General features: G+C 30.8%; 1 protein-coding gene across 4 annotated transcripts in view; it reads left to right on the top strand.

Annotated features, from left to right (window-relative positions):
- LOC131854783 (LIM domain only protein 3-like) overlaps positions 1-24,878 on the top strand; it is a 71,147-nt gene that overhangs the window by 31,773 nt on the left and 14,496 nt on the right. Inside the window, exon 1 of one of the 4 annotated variants that reach the window (XM_059205937.1) lies at positions 15,165-15,380. The exons of the other annotated variants lie outside the window; for them this stretch is intronic. Coding sequence (XP_059061920.1) covers positions 15,378-15,380 — 3 coding nt within the window. The 5' untranslated portion in view covers positions 15,165-15,377. Of the gene's footprint in view, positions 1-15,164; positions 15,381-24,878 lie in introns of those variants that run through there. 4 annotated transcript variants of the gene reach the window in all.

Raw genomic sequence — 24,878 nt, 5'->3', positions numbered from 1 at the left:
CTTGTTATAAGAGTATTGACATTAATAACTATTAAGAATTTATATAAAATTAACCTTAATACATCCACATAAATTCTATATTCTTAAATTTTCATCTACTAAGCTACCGTTCACACCATAGCCCCAATAATGTATAGCCACACAATGAACTATTGTTGAACGATTCCCGCTCAAAATAAGCGTTTAATTAAAAACATACGACGATTATTTTTTTATTACGACCCTTGGGTATTGAAAGCACTGATCGACGCATTATAGAATGCTCTGAATATCAACTGATTGTGTTTATTCATCTTTCGTAGAATACAGAATTGTGTACGTTCATTCTCGATTGCATTTTATGAATGTGAATTTTGGTATAATTTAATATGAAATTCTAACATTATGTAGGTATGTGCAATTATGTCGGCATTATTAAATTTTTCTGTAGTCATGTTTCGTGCTATTATTAAATTTTAAATCAATTTTTAATAAATATTGTTTGTATTTTTATATACTATAAAAATGTCTTAGTTTGGCCTAGTCGAAATTTTTAACTAATGGTACCATTTTTCAGGTTTGTTTTTTATATGAATATATACATATACTTTTTTATATATACATATGTAAATGATTTATAATTAAAAAGTTATGCAATGACAATTATTGGAGAGACCGAAATAGTAAAACAAAAAGAAATTATTGATGTACAATCTATATCGACATATTGAGACTACAGATCCGTTTAATATGAAACATATAATTTCTATGTAATATTTTCTGCGTAAATGTATTACTTTTATTGTTACCTAATCAATGAATATATAAACTTAAACAGGGAATGAAATTAAACTAGCAACTAATTGCTGCAATCAAATCAGACGGTTAACATGCTTTCATGAGTCGATAGCACGCATCAATATAGCTCGTTACTTGTTCGAATAGAAATTGAGCTTTAATTACAGTGAAGTGGACGCCACTACGCCGGGTTTTTACACAGAGCCAGATCAAAATCGATTATTCTGTTATTAGGATATTTCATGCGATTTTAGTTAATATACATACATGTTTTAAAGATTCTTATTGCGGATTAAGTAGTCAGTAAAAAAGGCATTGTCACATTTAAACGTTGTGGTGAACACATACTCATATTTCATAGAGAGTATATTGAATAGGGGCAGTCATTCCGGCGTCATACAGATTCAATTTCTTTTTTAGATTACTTTATTATTGGTGTTTTCTATGACCGGATATTATCATCATCATTAGCTCATTGGAGTCCACTGCTGAACACAGGCCTCTCACAAGGCACGCCATTTGGCCCGATATTCGCCGAGTATAATATTGTGTATGTTACATTGTTTTAATAGATTTCAAAATGAAGGGGACGGCATCTCACTTACACGATAAAGTAAATATAGAGGATACTCCCAACCCCTGGAAGACCTGTAGCTTTGAAGGCCAATCCTGCTTGAAGGGATAAAGATACCGTAGGGTAGTGGGATCGGTTTGGATTGGAATTGCCGTTGGCATGGGACAGAGGATTGATTGGAAGGGATAGTATAGAAATGCTACGAACTTCATCTAACCTACTAATAAGTCTAAACGTACTTGTTGTTACATACGATCAAATTACAGTGCGATCAACCGTGTATGCATTCTATGCACTCAATTAATCAGTGACGCGAATCAACCCGCACTCAAACCAGATTAGATCCAATTGATACGAATTGTTTAATTTAACATACCTATTTGTTGGTTGGTTTAATTATTTCGTTTTCGAATTATAGATAACTAGTTATTTTGATGTAAATGTGTTAGAGTTGTATGTAATGCTGCGAGCATAATAGCTCAGCGGTTTACTATTTCGACTTGATTGCAACGGACGTGAGTTTAAATCTGATAGACATAAAGACTCTTTGTTTATCTGTAACATAAACACATTAACATCTCACTTTCTGGTTATGGAAACACCGACGACAAATCAAATTATACCGATAGACGGTGGTAAGCTTGCCTACTTCCATTTTGAATCAATATACTAAAATCTAACATATCTAAAATAAAGAAGATCACCTTGGTGATAACTGGGCACCTCTGACATAATAGCCATAAAGACTATAGATTCATCTGCGAATGTCGTGTTTTTTTAGCAGAAAAAGCAGCTTGCATTGAAAGTTTGATATTTCAAACACTTTACGCCGTATATATAGGTACATAGAGTCAAAATTACCGTTCAATAAATGATAACAGAAAAAAATAATCCTAATAGTAATGAAATACTTAAAGAGGTTTTAATAATTAGTGTAAAGTTGAATAAAACAAAACAAACATAAACCAAATACACAATCATTCATTTATCACTTTATAAAATTTATACGTGGGTGTGTAACACGATATCGCTGCAGTGTTTCGTGGTAGTATGCTTTTTATGCCTATGCTAATTAATTAGGTCTCGTTTTAATAAGTCAGCGTAATTTTATACTGAATTTAAAATGTAATGACTCAAATTTTGTGAAAATAATTGATAATTATATAGTTTTTTTGCAAATAATGACATACCTAACTAGTATTATGTCCAAATATAGGTATATATTACATATGTACATTTGTTTATCGTTATTTTTATTGCGTGGAAATAGACATGTGAAAATACCTTTAAGATGTATTTTCGGTAAAACAAGTTAGAAGACATTGCATAAATGATTCATTATAAGTGGTTTGTTTACTTTTCACCTCTATACCTATTTATTTACTTAGAATCTAGACAGTCAGGTACATAATCTACTCATAAAGTCAGATAATAAATAATGGTTCTGAAACTTTGTGTTTATACGTCATTGGTGGTAATGAACTATAAGGACCATCTGAAGGCATATTGAAATACGCTTCTTGAAAATCCCAATAGTTTTTAGAGAAAAACTTGATATGTAGTTCGTATCGCAATATAACGGTTTTTCTTGCTATTGAAAGCACATATTTATAAATTTCTTCAGAATTTAGATATTAGATAGAGATATTATAACTTGCACTTGTACACTCCCATTTTTATATAGAAAACAAACTTACTGCGCAAGTCATTGCAAAAATAGAACCAACTTACCTTAAGTGTAATCTGATTATAATTTTATAAACGTCTTAAAATTTAATTATAACAAAACACTTTGTCGCGAATTCTACAGTTACTACCATTATAGTGACGCATGATACAAGTTGACTGTAGGTACCGTTGAAACCGCATCGGTTAGCAATGCACCAATAATACGCTCAATTAATTAGCACGAGTGACGTGTTCGAGGTACTTACCTAATTAATGTCCCAGAACCGAGCCAACAATACCTCTGTTATTATAATGCCACTAACTGCAACTGATTGAGTTACCCACCTTACAAACAATGTGAACTAATGCATCCGTCATTTGATTAGGCATTCATGTTGTATAAGTTATATTTGAGATAAACTAATGAATGTTATGTAGATTATATTTTTGGCTTTCTTAATTAATTACCAAAATATCTATACTTTAATACACATATGCACAAAATTTACTGTGAGTTTATACCATTCTGTACCTACACACTTTTAATAAATAGAATTTACATTGCAATTTAAGTAATTCTAGATTTTACATTTATGCACTATTAAATAGAATGCCTCATGTGTTGGCATTTTTATGACTAACGAGTTATGAATTTGTTCTTACATTGTTTTTTTGTTATACATAAACAACTGCTTGCTGAAATAGTGAAACACACATTGGTAACAGAGCGCTACATAAATGACCGACGGTAAATACCCAGACAAGTCACACGAAACTTCATAGTGAATAAAACATAAAAACGAATAATATAGTTCACAAATAAAACCAAACCATGCCTCATGGCAAAAGTACTTGACTAATAAAGCCCACTCGGCGTCCCATCAAATAATATCGAATTAACATCGACGCTCCATCAAATGAATCAATCCAATACATTTCGTCGACGCATTACAATGGCAAATTAATATTATTACGACTACAATACATCGTCAATAAGTCACCTTCGACCCACGAAATCCGAGGGGCGAGGGGAGCAATTTAGCAGCAATTTTAATAATAAGTCCCTGGTATTTCTATTATAGCGGGAGGCGATCAGGTGGGCGCCTCTAGGGGTTTAATAACTCACGATTAGCCTATTGGAATCGCTATGAATGTTTGCTATTTTTTCTATAATCTTCCAACTACGTTTAAATGGGCTGGAAAATTAAAAATTGTTTGCTTTGTGAGACATGATGCAATTACAAATTCCGTTGTTTCAATTGCATACCAAATGCAGAAAATGTAATTGTATATTCGTAACTACATTGATATTTTAATAATACCTATAGTATTGACATTGCATTATAGATAATTTATTGTTCTATATTCATTAATCATTCTATATAAAATATATTAAAAACATAACAGTATAGTGGTAATCCAAACATAATTTATTTAAAAAAAAGTAATATAAGTATGTTAATTATTATTTGCTTACATAATAGCGGCAGTCACGTGCTTAAGTTATTTGCCGGTATCTAAACAAAGACTGATAAGTTGATAATAATTATAATTAACCGTGGATAACAATAATCATATAAACAACGTAGGTGGTCAAGTAACGGTTAAAGCTTCCTATTTTTCACTAATTATACTAAAACAATATATATATATATATGAAACGTGGTAGATAAGAAGATAATTATATAATAAATCAAAATTATAAAGACGAAATATAGCATAATAATAGTTGGGCAGTGTTACCGCTTGAATTTTAATTAAAAATGATAACGTGTAATGCAGTGTGTAGACACCCTTCATGGCTGGGGTGATTCTGGGGTGATTTTTAATTATTAAAATTTCTCCGCCCGCGGCGTCTGCCGATATTACTTTGATATGGGGTCCCAGAGAGATATTGCTGCCTATTACATACACGTATTGCATTGATATGCTCTGCATCACTATGTATGTATAATAATAACTGAGTGAAGAACTTTTATCGACTTAATTGATTTTTATATAATTTTATCTCATTGTTTGTATTTAGGAACAGTATTGTCCTGCCGCTCTATGCTATATTGGGATCTCATTAAAATTGATATTGAAAAGAACAACGTTTCTTTAAAATGAATAACGTGAATAAAAATGCATGTTTGCATGCATGTTGGTACCTAACAAAAAGCAGTTAATATTTTCTTTTTACTTATTATAATAATGTATGTATCAGTATGTAAATATGAGAATTTTTATATAAGGTCCTTATACCTTAAAAGTTACAAAAATTAAAGTTTACTGTTTATTTCAGTGGTTTGTAAATTATATTATTGATGTAATTTCACACAGTATCTTCAAATAAACGAGCAGTATATTTTTAAATACCACGTATAACATTAGCAGCATATCTAATGGTGTACGATAACCCTAAATAAAATATGATTCTTTTTTGTTCATCAAGCGCTCCTAAACTGTACCCGCGAAATGAAAATAATAACGGAATGTTTTAATTTCCCTGCGAGTGACGGGTCACGTGCCCCCATCCCCCACTCCCCGTACCTCGCCGCGCGTGGGCCCCAACTGTCATCATCACTGCCGTGGACAATTACCCTGCTCATGAGATTAAACAAGTAGTAGAGACTGCCTATTTTTTATACCCGACCAGTTTACGTCGCCTGGAGCGCGCTCGTGTCAGTTCGGGCATAATAGCTTGTTTCAATTGTACTATGATAGATATGACAAGCATAAGTACCGTACATACATTGTTTCCGGGAGTCGAATACGTTTTGCAGTTTTATGGGACAAGTGTGCTTACATACGTTATTATTAAAAGAAAGAACATAATTGAACATTTAAATCAGTTGATTTAAATCATTTAAATAAGTTGACAAGTAAACAAACTTATAAATAAATAAATTTAGTATGTATTGTACAGTAATAATAATATTTATTACTATGTAATGTATTATTTTGTATTTTTTTTATTTAGGATTACCAAAAATTGTTACAATCATACAATTTATTTAATTACACATTACGTGTGTTATGATCTAATTGCACAATTATTCATATGCGAACACGGCATGCAAAATAATATATAAAAGTTAGCTAATAATAATTCTTAAATGAACTGTTTTTATTTTGATTCTGCTTATTACTATGTGATAATGAAATTAAATAATAAAAAATTCTTATCTACTTAAACAATAAACCTTTTAATAAAACTACACGTTTTGTTGCTGTGAAGTAAATACTTACTTACACTGTTTATAATACCCAACAAATAGAGGGTTTTTATAACAACATGTATGCATGCAACCCTTCATCTCTTTTATATAAAATTAATATACATGTATATATTAGTAATCAGTCCCAGTGCGATCGATTTAATCTTTTCCGAGTCCTGTCACAAGTTAATTATTAATTCATAGCCCAGATTTAGAGGCGATTTCTTCTCAATTCAATTTGCGAGTGGCGCTTGCCAATGTGAGCGCACGAGCGGAAAATTAAGGTGGGTGCTATCAGAGCGGGTTCACAACTTGACAGCACATAGAACTGTGACAGCTCACAGCCCCTGACAGTAATAGAATGACAGAATTAACATTACGCGACTGGACAATACTGATTTTATATCAATGCATTTAATGTAAGTCTACAACTATGATTGAGTATTTTTTTAAATAGACGATTCGACAGATTTTATTAAACATTAGTGACTTCTACTGAGCTCAAATACGAATCTAAACTATGTAGATACCGACTTAAACATGGATGTAAAATATATCAATATTGTTAATTATTTTACCCTTCAATAACAATTCAGCGCCAAAGGACTTCAGAAATTATTGTAAATACTGATACCACGAATACTGGTGTAATACTGAATAAATGTATTTTCATATACACATGGACAAAATACACACATAAAATATTAAATAGTCAATTATATGTAAGGGTAAATATAGTTATTAACGTTATTGTTTAATTAATGTCCATTGTAAAAAAATATTATATCTTTACTGTAAAATATAAATAGTAGAAGAATAAAAGAAAATAAATAAAAAATAAAATTATTATTATTACAGACGTTAAGCATAGCTAATACTCTTACAATGGACGGTTTGCAATTCAGCCCAATTAAAATTAATTAGCTTCAGATGAAACATACTCCACGAACTGAAGTAACAAATCAACGCAGATACAACGCCGGATACCATGTCCATGGATAAGGACATGCCAACAACGGCCATTGTAAATCAGGTTCTATTCGTTCCGTTGTAAAGTTTATGTTTATTGGAAATTGTTTTTCGAGGGATTTACAGTATATACCTACATTAATGATGCCCAGGGTTGAGATGTTATCAAATTTGAATAGTCTTTCACATCTTCTAATTTGTAGTTTTCTTGTGAGATATAATTTGGTCAAGATACAAAATGGTGACATCAAATACAGTTACAAAACCTAGTAGTAGTAGTATCCGGTTTTCATCAGGTGATACTCATATGGGTTATAAATATAAAATTTTGCAGTTCATGAAACAGTTACTGCGCACGATATTAAAATCATGTTTGAAATAGTTATCCGCATTCTATGATTCGGATGTATAGACATTATATAAACTCTAAAAATTATATTATGAGACGAACTTCTTAGTATTTTATGGATTCACAGTGCAGATGTCAGATCTATTGTATACAAGGGAGAGATTTTTCGTGCATATTTTGGTACTTGTAACACAAATGTAGGTTTCTTTTATAGGTGCCGTCTCTTGTCGAAAGTTGGTATCTTTATTTTACGCACGGAGTCCCTGAAAAGGGACCTGGTGCTCATCCTAAACCATTTTGACAGACATCACCATGCACCTTTATGCACTCGTGTTGCTTTTCCCCTGCCCTACCAAATTTAATATAAACCTGCCAATTCTTTCGATCCAGTATAGAACTATCATTATGCAGCAGGATAGTTCTATACTGGATCGAAAGAATTATTATGCATTTATTATGCACCAGAGATGCTCTTTCAACAAGTTATAGAAAGATTTGGCAAATGTTTGATCTCGCTCCCAACGCAACAGACGTAGATCACTATTCATTTATAAATTTCCGTCAGCAATTAGATACTTACCTACATACCTTGTTATCCTATTAATTAATATTTAGACCATGTTAATGTACGTTTAGTGTAGGACAAGACACTGAGTGCTGTACTGTACCACTAATTGACAGCCAGACGTCATTAGACTAATAGTAACTAACATAATAAGTGGATTCACCTCGTTGTCCTCTATGGATTGGAAACTGTTATAAAATAACAGTTATTTTCGTTGTCAATTTATCATTGTGCCGGGCGGAGACGCTGTTAATCATAACCGATGCTATTGCCAAAATAACTTGTATTCCCACTCACGGATGATTTATAACGTTGTATGTTAATTATGATCTTGGTAATGTCATGTTATGATTATTAGGTTAATTGGACGTTCCAAGTATTTCCATACATTCTTTTAAAAAGTATGAAATGCCACATAGCAATATAATCGTCAGCAGTATTATTCTGTGTTAAATAATAATAAATAATACAATCAATATTTAGCAGCATACCTCAAAACCATCAATCAATTTTGAATTAGTTTTTGTCGTGCTAAAAACTAAACTTCTATTCAATTACTTACTATAACGGATGTCGTCAAAATTATCGATGACTTCATATTCGTAAACCGGACATTACAAGTGCCCTGGCTTCACCTGTAATGTAAGTTATGTCATACTTGTCACTAAATATTAAGTAAAACGGGACTATTTATCCTCATAAATAGTCCCATTTTACTTACTATTTCGAATCGAACTCCATTCCTGGAATTCTGAATTAATTTCAATTAACTCTGTAGTAAATTTACGACTACATGTTATATTTTAAAACAAAATGTCCTGAAGCATCTGTCTTCATGTCTGTGATAATAAAAAAAAAATGACTTGTACAGATTCTCATGCATCGACAGACTAATTTCTGAGGAGGGTTTGGGTGTGAAATTAATTAAGACTTATTTATAGTAGAAATATTATGTATTGCCGAGGCGGGTTGCTAGTGCTAAAACTAAATTTTCATCTACGAATAAAAGTAAATAATAGACCCGAAAGGTCATCATAAAACAATGAGCCGCAATAAACTCTTCAGGTGTTGTTAAGTATAAAAAATCCGGGCAATTCAATTAGCGGGAAAGCAGGGCGGAGGGTGCGGAGGGCGGGGCCTAATAAACATAATATAAATAATCTGTGGCGATAAATCTGCAGCGTTTTATGGCAGGAGTGGGTTGTCACTCCGTCTAATTAGCGCTAGTGCTGCTGTATGCGTGTAGCGATTCAGCAATGAAGCGCTACGTTTTAGGATAGGGTTAGTGAGTAAAAAAAACCCTTTAAAAATTGAGAAAAGAAAATAGTATACTCACATAAAAAACTAATAAAAGAAACGAAATATAATACTACTAATTTCCTAATATTACTGTTCAAGTATAAGTGGAACATAAGATTTTCATCCTATTACAAACGATTATTAATGAGAATATAGACGAAAACAATATGTTTCTAAATTTAACAAATCTGTTATGTTTAATACATATGGGAATAACGTGCTAAAAATACGTATTATGTGCTATATAAAAAAATTTTTGGAATCGTGATTTCATTTAGTATTTATTATTTGTATATATTTATTAAAAATAATAGAATAACTACCCAACGCAAAAATAAACAAGCATAATAGTGATTCTTAATATTTCGGAATTGAGTTGGCACGGTAAAGCGCTAAAGCTGCTGCGTGTTCAATCGCTCGTCAAAGCACTCTTCATCAGGCTTAGTTAATTATGAGGACATATCAGCTTTATTATAATTACTCATTTTAATGTCACTGCGCCTCGCTTGCCGTGCCTACTATTACAATGTTAAATTCTAATGAATGGTGCATCGCATACCTAATAGCATCAGTTTCCTTCATATTTTGATCCTACCGATTATATGTTTATAATATAGAGATATATCTATTAAAATGTTGGAATCTTTTTACTTTCTTCTATACATTGATTATTGTGTTACAATATTCTTATGGATTATTATTTAACAGGTGTGGTAAGAACGTTTAAAACGTTTATATATTTAACCTAAAATTATAGCGCTTTCATACTATTTTTGTAAATTTTTTTTATAAAGTTTATGTAATATTATTTTCGTATTTACATATTCATTTATCGGTAATTATTTCAAATTAGTAGGTAACAGTAGATAGTTTGCAGGTAGAGAAAGCTAAATACTGCATAAAATATATAAATTTAATAAAGAAATATACTCAAATAGAAAAATCCTGTTATAGTTGTATATCTTGAATTAGATACTACCTAAAAATTATAAAAAAATAATATAACCTTACATTTGAGCTACTTTAAAATAATATTATTAAACAGTTACATAGCTTGGTTGAAGTTGGTATCACTGGCACGCATCATTACCTCTATAATTTAATTAGTTTCGAGTGATCATTTCATTAATGCATTAATAGAGGCGATATTTGGCGAGTGCTCGTTCGCTCGCGGCTCTGTCAGTTTTAATTAAAGCCCGATAGGTGGACCGAAATGTTGGAATTCTTCGTTAATTAGCCCAGCTCGAGATTTCTAATAATTTAATTAATGGAGGGAGTTAATAAGCCCGCGGCCCTGCCCGGTATTCCTGTTACGCGGCGGCATTCGCACGTGGTCGAGGCTGTGACACAATTTAATTTGTTATGTTATATCGGCATGCTTCCGTATATTTTCTATAGAGAACTTTTTATTGATTTAAGGTATATTTGCATAACTTATGAAATTACAGAAGTATAATAATAATAATATTAATAAAGCCTTTATTCAGGTATTAGTTATTTATATTTACATTTTACATTTTCCATCATATACACATATATCTGTTTGCTTACAAGCATAGGCCTCCTCCAACTGTCTCCAGTGGTCTCGATTGTTAGCAGTTTTTGTCCAAGTACCACCACTTGGATATCATCTATCCATCTTCTGTACTTATAAAATGTATATGTAATAATAAAAGTATAAAACATACTAATACAGCAGAGTTTTGTATTTATTCAGTGTGTATTTTATTATTGTTCTACGTTCCGACTGAAATACAGTGCCGTTCATATGTAGAGCTGATGGTTATAGCTTCCCATCAGATGGGCCGTCAGTTTGTTTCTCATTCCAATTATATAAAACAAACATTTGAGTTGTGGAGTACTATAATGGTAACTATTTTCATATAAGTAGGTACTAAACTTTATTTGTATTGTGATTTGTGAATGAATCAATTTCCTTAAATGTGTTTATTTCCTACAATATAATGAACAGTGAATAGGACTTAATATTTGCAATAATAATATTTCCTATAATATTTAATTTCTGGATTTGTGGCAATTATTTATTAAATTTATTAATGAGCGCTGATATTCCTTAATAATATATACCTACATTAGTATACGTTACACTCTAAATAAGTATGTTTAAATTGACAATTGCAATTAACTTCGATGCTGAGTAGTTAGGAGTATAAATAAACATTCTTAAGTATTTTTAAATATGATATCATCTTTTTTTATTCTATGAGAAAAATAAACTTATTTAATACAAAGTAATATTTATTTATTTTTAATGGTGCAATATAATTATACATTTAATCAGAAAAACAAAAGGTTAAACCCTGCTCCCTAAATTCGAAAAGACCTGTAATAAAAAAATAAGTTATCCGTAAATTAATATATTATGAAATAATGAGGCCATATCTTCTGTCTTCAAGTACAAAATCGAAAATCACGACCTTGTTCTTATACGTCAGAGAAGTAAATCCACTAAGCCACAACAGTCTTTAACGTAGGTACCTAATGTTTTATACCAATTACAAAATGAAACAAGTCACAACAATGAATCACCACTCACCACTGTTGACTGTATAGGGTTTTTTGAGTAAATTGCCTACCATTACAGCTAGTTGGTGGTATTTGACGGTCGCAGTGTAATGAACAGCAGCCTTTTCCCTGTACATAAATGACATACAATTGTCGAGGGGCCCTTTTCAAACAGAATGTCAAGTAAATTGCCAACGTTTGTTGCATAATCTTCGTAAATATCGCATAAGGTTGTCGTGTAAACGACTCGGCTAAGTTATGGTTTATGAATGTGCATCTAGTCATTTATTGTAGTTGTTTATTGGAAGTTCCATTCTTATTTATTGAATATTATTTATATATTCGAGTACTTTGTGAAAAGTATTTTGCTTATTTCAGCCGTCATTAAGCTTGCTTTGTAAGCTGTATTTCAACTAAAGAGTAAATAAAATTACAAGATAAGAGGTGTCACATCATAGTCATGTGTACCCCTCACCATCAGGTTTCTCGTTAGCTTGTTTGTGATTCAAATTACATAAAAAAATTAGTTTTTACTGAATATGATTATGAATTCCTTCAATGTCGCGAATTCTTATTTTCACAAATATTATTTCACCAAATTATTCAGAAGACTTATAATTATTAACAAGCATAAGTTATTTAGAACTAAAATATTCCTTTATCTTATTGGTATTAAATATTGATTTAAAATTGATGCCGACTTTATGGCTACATACTCGTGGGTACACTAGTCACATAAATCAAAGCACATGTTTTTTTATTATTTAAAAACTTTCTTCCACGCACTACACAAGTAACTAAGTATGATGTTCAATTTCTTTTCTTTCTTAACTAAAAGTTTAGTTTATATATTACTAGTTACTCACCCCTAGCTACTTCGCACGGCTCTACATGCATTATATATATAAACCTTCAGCTAGAATCACTCTGTCTATTAAAAAAAATCATCAAAACGAAATCCGTATGGTAGTTTTAAAAATTTAAGCATACAAACAGCGACAGGGACTTTATTTTATACTATGTAATAATGATTTGTAATTAAAGTAGAATCAAAAATAAATTCCTAACCAATATTGACGAGATCCCAGCGACGTCAGAATCGTATAACTAAAGCAATACTGCATTAACTCAAATTTTAAAAATTATACTCAAAATTTTAAAATTAAAAAATAATTTTTGTTTTAATCCAGTATTGTACTAGGTTTGCAATATGTACATAGGTATAATCTGTCATATGATGGTGGGATCCTTTATCTGTGAAATGCCGGCGGCGGTGCCGTCAGTCTGTTCAAAGGAAGCACTATGCAAACATCGGCTAATAAAACATGCTAATATTTAAGTTTCCTGCCACCAACGAAGGATACTTTGAACCAACAATTAAGCCATTTATGTTCCTACAATATAACGGGTCGTATATTTAAGATAAGTCTCAAGCTATATGAAGGGACATTTTTTGAGAACTTACAAAATTTTGAACTGCTTTTTAAGTTCTATTCAGTATATGTTATTTTTTTTTTATTACTTCCCCAACTAGTTCTAAATTCAAATTACTAAAGAATGTCTTATCTGACATGATTAAGTATCCCTATAATTACTGATTACTATATGAAATATCTATAAGTAACACCTATTATAACAAAATGATTTCAGTTTAAGTAATTCTTTTAGATCTAACGGTGCTGTTGGAATTTTATATGTACACAAAAATTATAAATTGGTTCCATCATCCTGCTGGAAATTGACAAAGACCTTAGTACCCTAGGGTCGCACACTTGAATTGAAAACGTGCACCACGCTTGTCATTTGCCGATTACGTGCAATTATACATTTCTCATGCGATTCGCTACGTCTTCTAGCCGAGACTTCAGGAACTATGTAATCAGTATGTAAATCTCAATTTCTTTTTAATTTAGTGATTGCAGTGTGTATTGTTTTGAGATATTATTACTATTAGGTTATAAAGAGAAAATAATTTTATTTTGTATGTTTGTTTGTAATGGGTAAATACATAAAATAAAATTAATAAAAAGTGTAGAGACAAATACGTAAATATATTTTATATATCTATGATACTAGATATTACCATACTATTAATACCATAAATACTATTAAAAAATCTCCATCGCTCATTGGAAATGTGTGTATTTCCAATATGGTGATTTCAATTTGATCTTTATTCGATCGAGTCAAATGTCAACATGCTGTTCTACTAAACTATTTCATTGTTCTATAAAAGCTATAAAAATCTAAACTAACGACTAATATTCTAATGTTGAATGTACGATACACTACGAATGTACTTTAATTTAGTTTATAAATAGCAAAAAAAGGTATTATAAACATTTCGACGTTTCATTGCATTTTTTATTTTGAAAGTAATTAATCTCTTGTCGCTTCAATTATGTGAATGACCCCTTTACAATTGCTACTACGATATGTTTAAAACTATCGTAGCAAACAGTGTCGTTGTTTCGCATCCTAATCCTGCGACGGACGTGGCGGGAAAATGTCGGAAATTGAAAATAAACATTTCATCTGCGCCCCGGCACGCACTGCCCAAATTGACAATACAACCAATTTGCCGCCGCGCACCGACCACCTTTGTATGAGAATTGAAAAATAATATTACTTTTTTTCTACCACTGCACATTGCCAATCTCGAAAATAAACTATGATTCTTCAACTGTTCTTATATCATATAGCGACGGAGATTTTTATCATTTCCCTTAGGCGTATTGAATACATAAAATGTGTTTCATCAAAAATCTTAATATAATCACAGATAATATAATTGATATAATGTGTCCTTTATATCTAAATAATTATATCTTAATTAATTTAAATTATATTGACTTAGCCCTTATATACTGTAACTATATATATATGTACTTATACTGTTGGACTATATAAAAAACATTTTTTAAGAGATTTGATGAGACCTCTCTATTGTAAGCTTTTATATTTTATTAGCCAGTATTAAGTACCAATTTATAGATACATATAAATTGTAAGGTAAAAACTTTACATATTGTAAGTATTATAATTAAAAACAAATTGTATTTATACATTATTATTTTACATATTATATGTAAAATAATTATGAACGACAATGCCATACTATGCCATAAACAGTGATCTCATTAACCGGCAAAGGGTGTTATCATAGTAGACAGGAAACCGTCCGATAGAGTACCGTGTCGCGGCCGTTCATTCATTCAGTTTTTATACGGAGAGCGGTTTGTAAACACGCGTCGCGCAACATTGCAATCGCTTCATAAACAACGCATCGCGTCGCGATATACGACTAACATATTGACAACTTCATACAACTTTACCTTAAGTGACATACGGTGTGCAATAAGAACTAAGTGTTAACCCCGTTAACATTATAATATATACATATAAGTGTTGTTTTATACGGAATTTACGTTTTACCCACTAATTAATTTTATGGTAAGTGAGAAAAATTTTTATTACCGCCTTTACGAAAAAACTTTTGCCGACAGTGTTTATGCCTAATTATTTTGAGTTATGTAGTAGCTTACTTGATTTTATTTGTTAGGAGTTTCATAAATATTTTTTTGTATTACTAATGAATTTAACATAGAGCCAATTACTCCTTGGTATTTTAGTATATCTCGAGTAATTAATATTTTTATGAGCAATTATGTAAAAACTAAGTATTTTTGTGAGAGATACATTATTTATAAAATGTCAATGAACATTATAAATACTTTATCATAAGTACTATATTTTTTTAATTGAATATTAATAATGACTGTATATTATTGAATTAGGTATCTATTAAGACAATTTAATGAACCATTAAAAATAAACCAACACTTTATTATGTTAATATATCGATATTTCAATGAATTAATTGTTAATGAGTGCTTTATAATTAATGAATTACTAAACAAAAACGGAATTAATCTAATTTCTTACATAATTAACCCACTTATAGGGAGGTAACTCGTGTCCCAATTGTAAATAACATAAATGTTGTAATGTTGAATGATAAAACAATAAAATTTAAACAAATTCTATTAGATATACAAAATAAAAGAATAGATTTACTAAAAAATAACATTATTAATTTCACTAGCATCTGTCAGATCACGTTACTAATTATAAATTCTGTGTGTATGATATGGAAAGCAGGTCTATCATCTATTGACACATAGTATAAAATAATATATGTACCTAATCTGTGATGAATTATTAACTTGAAAAACGTTTTTGATATTGTTAATCAACATAGAAGTAATATGACATTACTACTATTTTGAATAACAATGTAGAAATAGAAATAGAAATAGAAATAATCTTTATTCAAATAAACTCATTACAAGCACTTTTGAATAGTCATATTTTGATTCTACCACTCATTCGGAATGCAGATTCATCACAAGAAGAATGAGCAAGAAACTTGTGTGTTGCTCTTTTTAATAGATGTTTTTTTTTTATATAAATAATTACAGTATAACAAGTAAGAGGCATGCGATAATCAACATAGAAGTCGCTACGCACTCATTATTAATGTAATCAGATAATATTGTCAGTGCTATGGATTTAAAGTTTTTCTATAAAAACATTATTATCGTTAACGAATTCTTCAATTTTATAGTAAGCTTTTTTGCAAAGGAACTGTTTTATTTGACATTTAAATCTTTTTTCTGGCAGATCTATAACATACTCTGGTATTTTATTGTAAAACCTTACGCAATTGCCATAAAACGAATTAAGCCAAACGACATTTAGGTAAAATCAGTTTGTTATTGTTACGTAAGCTTTTATTTGCAATCACTAACTCTTTTGAAACTGTCTATATTCCTTCATAGGCATAGATGATATTTTCATAAATGTATTGAGAAGTGGTTATAACAAAAATAAAATAAAAAACCATTTAATGGCCACAAATGTATTTACGTAAATAGTTTCTTTCACAAAGCTCTTTAAAATTCTTTTGAAATATCTGAGCCGTCACATGTCTCTAAAATTACACTGCATAGCTTCAAATTATATCAAACGAGCCGGGGCTATTAAAAATTATTGAGCATTAAAATTTAACAAGTTTAAAAAAAATAATTTGATAATAGGTTATTATGGGCCTCCATAAAATTAACACATAAAATAATTAATTTAAGTAAACTAGATTAGTTCGTAAAGTAAGCGTAATTAATTTGCTTGCATTAATTTGGTTGGAGTTTTTAATAACCTAAATTGTGGGATTTAATTACGTATACTACTGTTCTGATGTTCTGACTAACGTAAAATATATTATTTATGAGAAATAAGTAATATTAATTATTGTGTATAATAGTAGTTACTATAATAATATTATGATAAATAATGGGACTAGTAGTAAGTAACATGATTTTAATTATTATTAATATTATTATCATATGGAATTAAATGCCCGAATTAGCCAGTATAGAATATAGGTTTTTCTTCATTAGGTAAGTCTTTACCAATTCCTTTTACCGTCTGGTAAAAGGAATTGTTCACAGCTACCTCCATTCATAGGGTCAAAAGTAACGGCATGTAGAAAGATATGTACTAGTTGATAATGGAATTTACTAGTACTAGTTAACTATATGATATTTGTTACTACAGTGTTGTTACTTTATTTTTTTACTTTTGATATAATTGACATCACCATTTTGACTTTGATTTAGTAATTAGGTAATTACAAAATCCAGGAACCAGTAACAAGGTAACTACGAGTACTACAGTACTAAGAGTAACTAAACAAAAACTATAGAACTACAGTAACTAGTTACTACAAGAATTACAAAGTACTGACACGATACTTTGGGACAGGTGCTATATTAATTACTTTGTACCATTGCAACGGTACTACCATTCATTGTATCCCTATAAAATATGAGTTTGTCGGTTTGTTCGGTGTGACACCAAACAGCGTCTGTCTGTATGGCGTCACATAACAATGAGTCTTAGATTTAGTCAAGTTTTTTCGCAATATATAAAAAATATTTCCTTGTGAATTAAAATAAATATAATAGTTACAGTATTTTCAAGTTGGGGTTGGTTTTAAATATACATAACTACATATTATTATGTATTGTAATATATAGAAAGGATGACTATTATGCGTTAGTTACATATTTAATTATTATTGTAAAACAGTCTGCTTGCTTTTCTAAGAATGATAATTTTTGTGGTTCAAACATTAGTCATATGGCTTATGTGTGTGATTCAATATCAAGTAACACTGAATTTAAATTAAGAATTATGCAAATAGTCTATTTATAACTGAGGGAAAATAATTTTGAAATTTAACTTATTCTTATTAATTCTTAACAATGTACCTATCTACATAAAGATTAGAAATGAAGATTGAAAAATCAATGCCCACTAGCCACTTTCACGTCTTCATGACATCAACACAGAAAATTAAATATTTACACCAGTCTTATCATACAAGTATAATTGGCATGGAAAAGCACATACACTACTTTTTATTCGCGTTAATCAATATATTCTGGTCACGCAGACAAAGTCGCATGTAAGAACTAGTTATGCTAAGAAAGTGAGATTGTTTGTTACCTCTTAATGCTTTAACGGTTCGACTAATCGTCATGAAATTTGCATACATGTAATACTCGTATTAAGCGTGGAGAAGCATATAATAGTCTTCTTTTTATCTCGGTCAATTAATATTCTAATCACTATTCGATATCTATTGATTCCCTCCGTAGTATAGCAGTTTAATACACAGCTGTGCTTCTAATGGTTGCGGGTTCAATTTCTCGAGATTTTTATTTATATATAAATTCATTAAGAGTTTACAAAAATAATGTATTTTAAAATATTGTGTTGTTTAGTATTCACAGTACAATTTCTACTTTATTTTGGAATGGATATTACTGTATGATATATCCGGAGTATTTACGTATCACAACAGTCCATTGCGGTATATTTTCGCACAGCCAAATACCGTAACAGATGGATAAAAATCGTAATGAACCCAAACGTCAAAGACCACGTGGACAATCTTCTCATACTGTTAAAAAACCACGACCACTCTATCAAGAGTGTATGACTTACGAAGCAGAATCACTGAATCTCTCTCTTAAATCATAACTATATATAAGTGTGTAAATACTTTAATATGTGTATTCTAATTTTGTTAATTTGGTTTATCGATATAATATTGATGTAGGATAATATTAAAGAATTCTTTATCGAAATTAACTCAACCTAACTATACCACCTAATCATTAAAGAGGGCTTTCTAAATTATAATTAAATGTAATGGACGCCACTCGATGGGCCACAAATGAATGAATGTTTAATTGAATGACTCCCCACAAATAAAAGCAATTTTCTTATGGCCCAGCCCATGGAAAACGTAATTTAATTAATGGGTCGCATAACTCTGATTAAACTATTTTTGGTGAACTTAAAATAAGTCCAGAAATTTGATCAATGCACTTCTGCGATATTGCATTCTATTTTGATCCCCGTTCTGTCTCAAAGAATTTAATATTAAATTTCTAACTTTATTACTAAATTCAATTAATGATAAGGAACTTTATCTTGTCTAAATTCGTCTTCATTCAGCATAATTTCTCCAATATTACATCGAAAAATAAACCTCAGTATGAAAGATAACAAACATTGTCTTATTATTCTGAGTAGGAATTCATGCAATTAAAAACAAAATGTACACTGAATCATAATAATGTGTGTCACCATTTTTTCCATCCCTAGAATAACATACAAAGTACCGTTTAGGCGCTAAGTGAATAAAGTACATTGATCAAGAGAAAGAACATTGAAAATAAAACACAACACCAGGCCTACTGGTCAGCTAAGAAAATAGTATCCATGCAAGTTGTAAAACCTACACGTGTTATATGTAGTTATCGCTTAATGACTGTTTTGTAGAAAAAAATCCTAATCTCTACATCGGAACGCTAGTATGACAGGTTTCATTATGATCCGTTCAGCCGTTTAGTTGTGAAAGGTAACAAACAGGCAGATAGATAAACTTTCGCATTTGTAATAGTAGTATGGATTATAATATTACTTTAAGTAATGAATAATGAGACCGATACCTATAGTAAAATAACTAATGGTCTCATGAAACTTAAAAATGTAATATTATGAACGATTTAGTGTAGTTATTACTTACATGTATTGATATAATATCATAAAAACGACGTCCTAAATAAATACGACGGATGCAGTTAGTGATAAATAACAATCTTCTGAGTTTGTCTTGTAACACTGTCTCGTTATTTCTGTTACATTCCTATGCCATAACGGATAGAAAATAGCAATCGTATAAGAGGTCATAAATAAAACATAGTGGCCGATACCTTCCGATAGCTTTTGTCTAATGTAATAAATGTTTAATAAGAATTAGCTAAAAGTAGCGAGGCTCGGTGGCGGCAGGCTGGGGCCGTTCATTGCATTAGGGCGGGCGACTGCATAATGTCAGAATTGACACGCGGGTGGTGGGCTACCCTCGGCCTTGGAATGTCATTTGGCTAATAAATCTATTGTGATTTTCTGTTAGTATTCTTTATGCGACTCGTAATATATTTCGCAAAATGAATAACATAATTTTATTGTAGATAATAATGCCATAAAATTACCAGTGGATTCAAATTAGGTACCCATTCATTTCAATACCAGTTTTCCGAGGTAGATTTTACAGAGTCGTCTGCTTGGATACCACTATCTTACCTATATCAACCGCCAAGCTGTTCGCTTTCTATTGAAAGATCGGTTTCATTTCATTTCAAGACATGGAGGTACAACATCAGGTGCCGAACTTCGTGGAATGGCAACATATGAATTTACGGGCGTTACATGATAATCTGATGTGATGGTACTGTTCAAGTATATAGGTGACGGTTAACACTTCCCATCAAGAGAACCGTCAACTTATTTAGCATTAGATTTACTTAAATAAACCTATTACATTTTTATTAAGGTTATTATATACATTTTTATTACATTAAAATACATGAAAGGAAATGGTGCTACAGAATAAAGTAGACAGTGTATAATTTATTATCTGAATAAATGTAGATATACATATAGATTTGTAGAACTAGTTTCATTCGTATCAGGATCAATTTACTTGATTATTTCCAACCAAAAAACTTGTTCTTTGATAGATTTACATACCAATTGAATTTTAATTGTACGAACTTGTTAGTGCACTCCAATAATGGAGTAAGTTAATTATAAAAAGGCAATTGATTTAAAAGGAGCGGTGTCGCGGTCGCTGTATGAGTAACAGAAAAAGTTTTCAATTTCACTAAAAGGGACTGGTTTGTGTCTCAGAAGTCTCGTCTGGTTATCGGCTTGTAATGTATGAAGTTACTCGCCGCGGCTTTATTTTATAACTCACTTCACGTAATAGGCTCCCAGTTGCTTTAATTCACTTCACCCCTCGCGCCACGGGCTCTGTCTCGCGGCACGTTTACTAATTTTGCTTAAGTACTAATCTCAAAATCATTTAAGCTTATTAAATATTATCTAAATTATTTTTATCTGAACTTTATTTGAACGAATGACTTTTATCCACAACCCAATACCTTTTAGAATGTTATTCTGTCTATGTTCTCGTATAAAAAATATTATAAAATTTTACCATTTACATTTGGTTAAAAGATTAAAGAATAAATTAAAAAACAAACTGGTTTCTTCATTTTATAGTAATAAAATAATAATAACACTTTTCATATTCAACAATTGTCAACACACCTAATTTAATAAAAGTGTTTAATGGCATTTATTTAAATCTATATGTAAGAATACGTACTTATGAGTCATGAGAAAACAATTGAAGATATTCGGTATCTATTTCATAATGTTGTGCATAAATTCAAATACAGAGCAGACAATCCTCATAAATTCATCCATAAACATGGTTCATAAATTATCACGACAACGATTTGGAACATTTTACAACTGCTATCAAAGATTCTTTACGATCAATAGGGATGTGACTGCAACGTGTCTCATAATTAATACGAGACGTTTGTTTTATAATGTCATAAAAGATCAGCAAAATCGGTTCTTGTCGTAGGTATCTGACATTACATATCATCGCATAACGTTAACATGCGTTATATATTTTAGTAATCATAAAATGTTTTTGCTTTAGTACTTTTCAATACAGATTGAATGTACCTGATTATTAATGGATATTGAACGTTTAAATTCATGTTGTATATTAGTCCAAGTAATTATACACAACTTTTAATGAATATCAATGAATTTCTAATTTATTAACCGAGACGCTACTTTTCTAGTTTTAATTAAATACTCTGCATTAAGGGCCATTAGTAGTAGATTACGTCTTTAGTATGTCAATGACATTAATAAATTACGGCAGTGAAATGGTGACACAAGGAAGTGAACTTGATATAGCAAGGTATTGCGAAAAGAGGTGCAACGCGTATGTAGTTAAACAAACGAGTAGCTGTAGAAGTTCCCCGATCCAAATTGAGTTGGAGATATCGACTAGATAAAGTGATATCTACTCGTTATAAAGCAAACTTTATAGTTTTGTTTTTGGCAGTTTTGACATCACTTCTATCTACTTATTTGTTCCTTCAGCTGCATCTAACCGAGGTGAAACTTTTAACTTTTCCAACGTATATTCCACGTGTCACTTACTTTGCAGCGGTGGGATTTTGTTTATTATCTGGCTACTGCACTTTGTTATTGTTTGGTCAGTTCTCAGACATATTTCTATTGGAAAATATACATGATTGATCTTATTTTCAATTATTAGTTTTATGAACTGGAGAATAGAACGAAACGAATACATGTAACAAAAGTTTCTGTTATCAAATAATACAACTATTAAAGTAACTTATTTTAAAGATTTTATCATTTATGGTATTATGAAGGAAATAAATTGTAACCACTTTCAGAAATATAATAGTTATAATTGTAAACTTGTGGCTGGTTTTTATAGCTCGTTTGTAACCAACAAACAAGTTAATAGAATATTAATATAGAAATATTAATAAATAAAAATATAATCAATCTGTCTATATTGACACTTATTACATATAACGTAACATTAATTCTATCGAATTGCTAAAATAACAATTATAATTCCCCGATTTTACACATAACGTTCTCAGTAACATTTTACGAGATTGTTTCCACGAGTGATAAGGCGGTGCGGGCATTGTTAGCTCCTTCAGGAGGCGGGTGACAGCGAGACACCTGAAAACAATAAACACGAAATTGCCACAATAATCGGCCCTTATGATCAGCGCAACGACTGTCAGACAATGAGGCAGATTACGCGATAGGGGTTTAACCGAATGGCACCTAACTCGATTATGCGGCCATCCGTGATTGTGTTTCAGCCTATTAATGTTTGAATTTCGTTATATTATTGCGGCGGTCGAGTGCCGGCAGTAATCCAATATGGTATGGGCTGGTGGGTATTAACGAAACGTTTGGCTCGCGTTGCTTTCGTTCGGTGTCGAATAGTGATAATAATGCTGTGACTGTGGTGTATGTTGTTGAAATGGATTTTATTTTCGACACGGCAAAATTCTAATTTAAGTAATTGTATACGAGTGAATTTCATTGAAATTTCACCAACATATTTGCTTTTATAGTTCTGTAGTTAATTGATCGATATCTGTAGTTAATATATCGATTATTTTGTTCAGGAGTCATAGTTTACTTTCTTGTTTAATTCCAATCGGCGAATATAATAGTTATTGCGTAACACCGCGTACTTGCCCGAGCCTTAAATTAACTAAATGTGTGGAGAAACGGATTGTAAGTATTGAATCTTGTTCCATAAAAGATCGGGCCTAGAAACCATCGTGCTAAATTCCTAGTGAATTACTCACAACAGGCTAACTGATCTCTACCTCATGTTCATCTTATTATCCTCTACATATGCGCAACAATAGGCGAGTGCAACATTTAATTATCACCCACTAAAATTATGTAAATGTGTCGTCTCATTAATTTAATAGTACAACAATATTAGTGCTGTACACAATAAAGAGAATCACTCGTATCGATTACATCACTATGTAACTTCCATATTATTCACTAATTAACCGCGCAATTACGTTTCGTATGAAACATTAACAAATGAAATTCATTACTATACAGTATTGTGTAAAACATTTACTCGAACAAAGGATCATTTGTAACAACGAGTGTACATGCAGTCCACTCATGAGATACGTTTAGATACAGGATATCCATACGTGTATAATACAAACACTTGTTTCATGAAAAGGTGAAATTAATTATACGTATTTAATAATTCACTTTGTATATTTTTATTTAACAGAATCTCTTTAAAATTAAATATTTCGGCTAATAGATCTATGTATAATACAATGATGTTGGTTTCGAATGCAAGTGTCCAAGTATATACGCAAAAAAATGCGCGCTACCACATCATTCACTTACGCAATCAAGTTGTCCATATAATGCATAACAAAAAAGACTAAAAATGTACGGCGATAGTACCTAATAAGGAATATATATGTTTATTAAGCAATCACACGTAATAACTTCATATGATGGAATTTCTAAATCTGTAAAGACAAATCTACAAAAAGTGAGTGATGCAGCCAAATAGTAACAATTGACAAAGAAACGATCACATGTAGTGCAGATGAGGCGAGAGACAGAGGGTGCGAATGTAAAGCGCCGCGTAGTGTTGCCGCCTTACTGTTTTCACCACTAAATCTGGTAGATATAACCCACACGTTAGTAGGCAAAATTGGTTTTTATGTATTTAATGAATTTACTAATGCGCAAATATTAGGCATTTACACCTTAAAACAAAAAATATAAAAAACGATTATGAATTAAATTATATTACTTTTAAGACTAAAAAAAGCCAAAATATGTTTTTTTTCTTTATTTCGCTAGAATACAATGAATACAAATAGAAAAAAATCTAAGAGT

The sequence above is a fragment of the Achroia grisella genome, unplaced genomic scaffold, assembly GCF_030625045.1.
Source record: "Achroia grisella isolate CSIRO2021 unplaced genomic scaffold, CSIRO_AGI_Agris_v1 utg1245, whole genome shotgun sequence".
NCBI classification, from domain to species: Eukaryota; Metazoa; Arthropoda; class Insecta; order Lepidoptera; family Pyralidae; genus Achroia; species Achroia grisella.
This window is presented reverse-complemented; position numbering and strand designations above follow the sequence as displayed.